Here is a 2321-nt window from a genome sequence, read left to right as displayed (position 1 = left end):
AGGAATGCCAAATGTGACTGGCAAACAGCTGTTCTATGAATCACATTAACAGTCAATAAATTTTTATTTTCTGTTCAGGACTTTGGATAGTTTACTCTATCTGGAATCTAATAATGAGTTCTGGGGTGTATGCTTATCTTGGGTTTTTTCCATTTGTGGTTGGGTATCCACCCTGTGTACAGGCTCATCAAAGAGAAATTAGCATAATATAAACATTGACAAAATGTATCAAAATACTGGTCACTCAGCTTGGACCAACACAGCACAGGACAGATGAACAGGCCAAGTTTGTCTTACAGAGACTTTTGGACATACATGCCAGAACTCTGCAGACAGCAGAATTTGACCTGTAAACTAACAGTAAATTAATACCTCATAGGAAAATGCAGAAATGTAAACAAGTAGAGAGTTTGGTCTCAAATAATGAAAACATACCTAATAGTAAAATAGGTATAATTAAGTTCTAAGGACTGAGCAGACAGTTCTTTCTGGAATCAAGACTGGCTGTTTAAGGCTACAGGACCCACCATGACTGCTGCAGCCCCAGGGGCAGTGGAAGATCCAGCCCTATTCAGACAACAGCTGTGAAAGTTTTGCATTATAAAAGGAGAAGGACAGATAAATTCTTCTCCACCATGGTGGCTTTCTGGTAGCCTGGCAAGCACCAGCCAGCTCAGCCAGGTGAGGAGCCAGCAGCATGGTAGGATTTGGTGAGCTGAGCACAACATGGTGCACAGCTCCTTCCACATATCCTGTGAGCCTGACCTGACACAGACATGCTTCCACAGACCTCACTTCTGCCATATGTGGGGATCAAATAAATGAAGGATCCGGATTTCTTCTGGATCTTAAGAGCAGCTAGAAGACACATAGAAGATTTTTCCTAAGTGCCGTTAAAAGGAAAAACGCACAAAATGAGATGACTGCATCACTTTTAGTGCACACTTACTAGGATCCTTGCCCACTCATTGTTTTGACATCCTATTCAGATAATGACTGTTAAGTCCCAAGAGAGTCATACACTGATACTTGCACTTAGCTAGTAAATGGGTAGCTTTCCACAGAAACGAATGGGAGCTTCGTCTGCTATGACACAACTGCCCGTGGAGATTAGTTTGTGTATCTCCTGGGTGAGTCTTTGATGGTAAACCCTATTGTCTTTTCATTAACACTGTACTGTATAGTTGCAGGCCTCAAATTCTGCTGCCTTCCTTATATGTCCTGTGTATATGTACTTACATGTTTATGTGTGCAATCATGTCCCTGCCACTTGTCATGCTGCAGGCTACGATGCAGGCTCTGAAGCGCAGTGTGTTTCTGAAGACATGGTCTCCAGTGGAACTGATGAGAACGGATTCTTCCAAAATGGCGCCTTTGATCACTGCTTGAATCACATTCCTTCCATCTATACAGATACCTAAGAGCAGTGCTAATGCTGTTTCCTTTATTATACCTATAACTATGTATGTAATAACAAAGGTGTTCTTCAAGTACTTTTATTTAGTCTGTATCCCTATATGTGCTCATTTAAATAAACACCTCACATTTACCAAACCATTTTATACATGAATAGTCTGTATAAGATAATATTGGAACCTGTTCCTTTGCTGTGGCACTTTGAAATTCATGCTTTAAGGGAATGAGGAGCATTTCAAGCAGCTTGTTTTATAAGTTCTCTCAGTAAAGTGTAAATCTAAGTTATATAATGAACTTGTAAAGAAGGGTTGTTTGGTTTTTTTTCCTGAAAAGTATGTTTCAATTTGAGAATGTTGGTCCCTTTGATCAGTTTTCATTTAACTCATTGGTCAATTCTTCTCTCTCTTTTTTTTTTTTACTAAAAGGATTTTTTTAATCACAGACCTCATGTATATAAAGATCTTCATTGCTCTGCTGGTTTTATATTTTCAGTTTTACAAGAAAGCATTAAAAACTGGAAACAAATGTACTGTCATCTGTTCTTAACATCATCAGTCTGCCTGATAAAACCTAAGATTCCATCCTTAAAATGCCTGAGAGTGATTTAAACAAAGCTGTGACATTTCAGTAACTGTGAACTAAAGCAGTCCAAGTGTAGGTGAAAGAAACCAAGGGACCTTTAGAATTCCAGTGGAAGGACCAGAAATCTTCCAGCATGTGGTGGACCATGGCTGGCTTCCTGGCCAGTACGTGCTGGCCCTGCACCATCTGCAAGCCTTCCTGCTGCCCTTGCCACGGTGGGTACATCAGCACATCACTGTCCCAGTAGTGCAGGAACATTAAATACAGTTTTGGTTGGCTTTTTGCCTCCACAAGTTAAAAGTACGGCCTCATCCCATGTGAGA

At 40.4% G+C, this 2321-nt stretch overlaps 1 protein-coding gene across 1 annotated transcript in view; it reads left to right on the top strand.

The window, feature by feature from the left end:
- GLIS1 (GLIS family zinc finger 1) overlaps positions 1–1631 on the top strand; it is a 104765-nt gene extending 103134 nt beyond the window's left edge. The window contains exon 9 of the mRNA XM_009993562.1: positions 1285–1631. Within this exon, the coding sequence (XP_009991864.1) occupies positions 1285–1421 (137 nt within the window). The 3' untranslated portion in view covers positions 1422–1631. The remainder of the gene's footprint in view (positions 1–1284) is intronic.
- The last annotated feature ends 690 nt before the right edge of the window (positions 1632–2321 follow it).

The sequence above is a fragment of the Chaetura pelagica genome, unplaced genomic scaffold, assembly GCF_000747805.2.
Source record: "Chaetura pelagica isolate M959 unplaced genomic scaffold, ChaPel_1.0 scaffold433, whole genome shotgun sequence".
In the NCBI taxonomy this organism is placed as follows: Eukaryota; Metazoa; Chordata; class Aves; order Apodiformes; family Apodidae; genus Chaetura; species Chaetura pelagica.
Note: the sequence above shows the minus strand (reverse complement) of the source record. Positions and strands in the feature narration are given on the sequence as shown.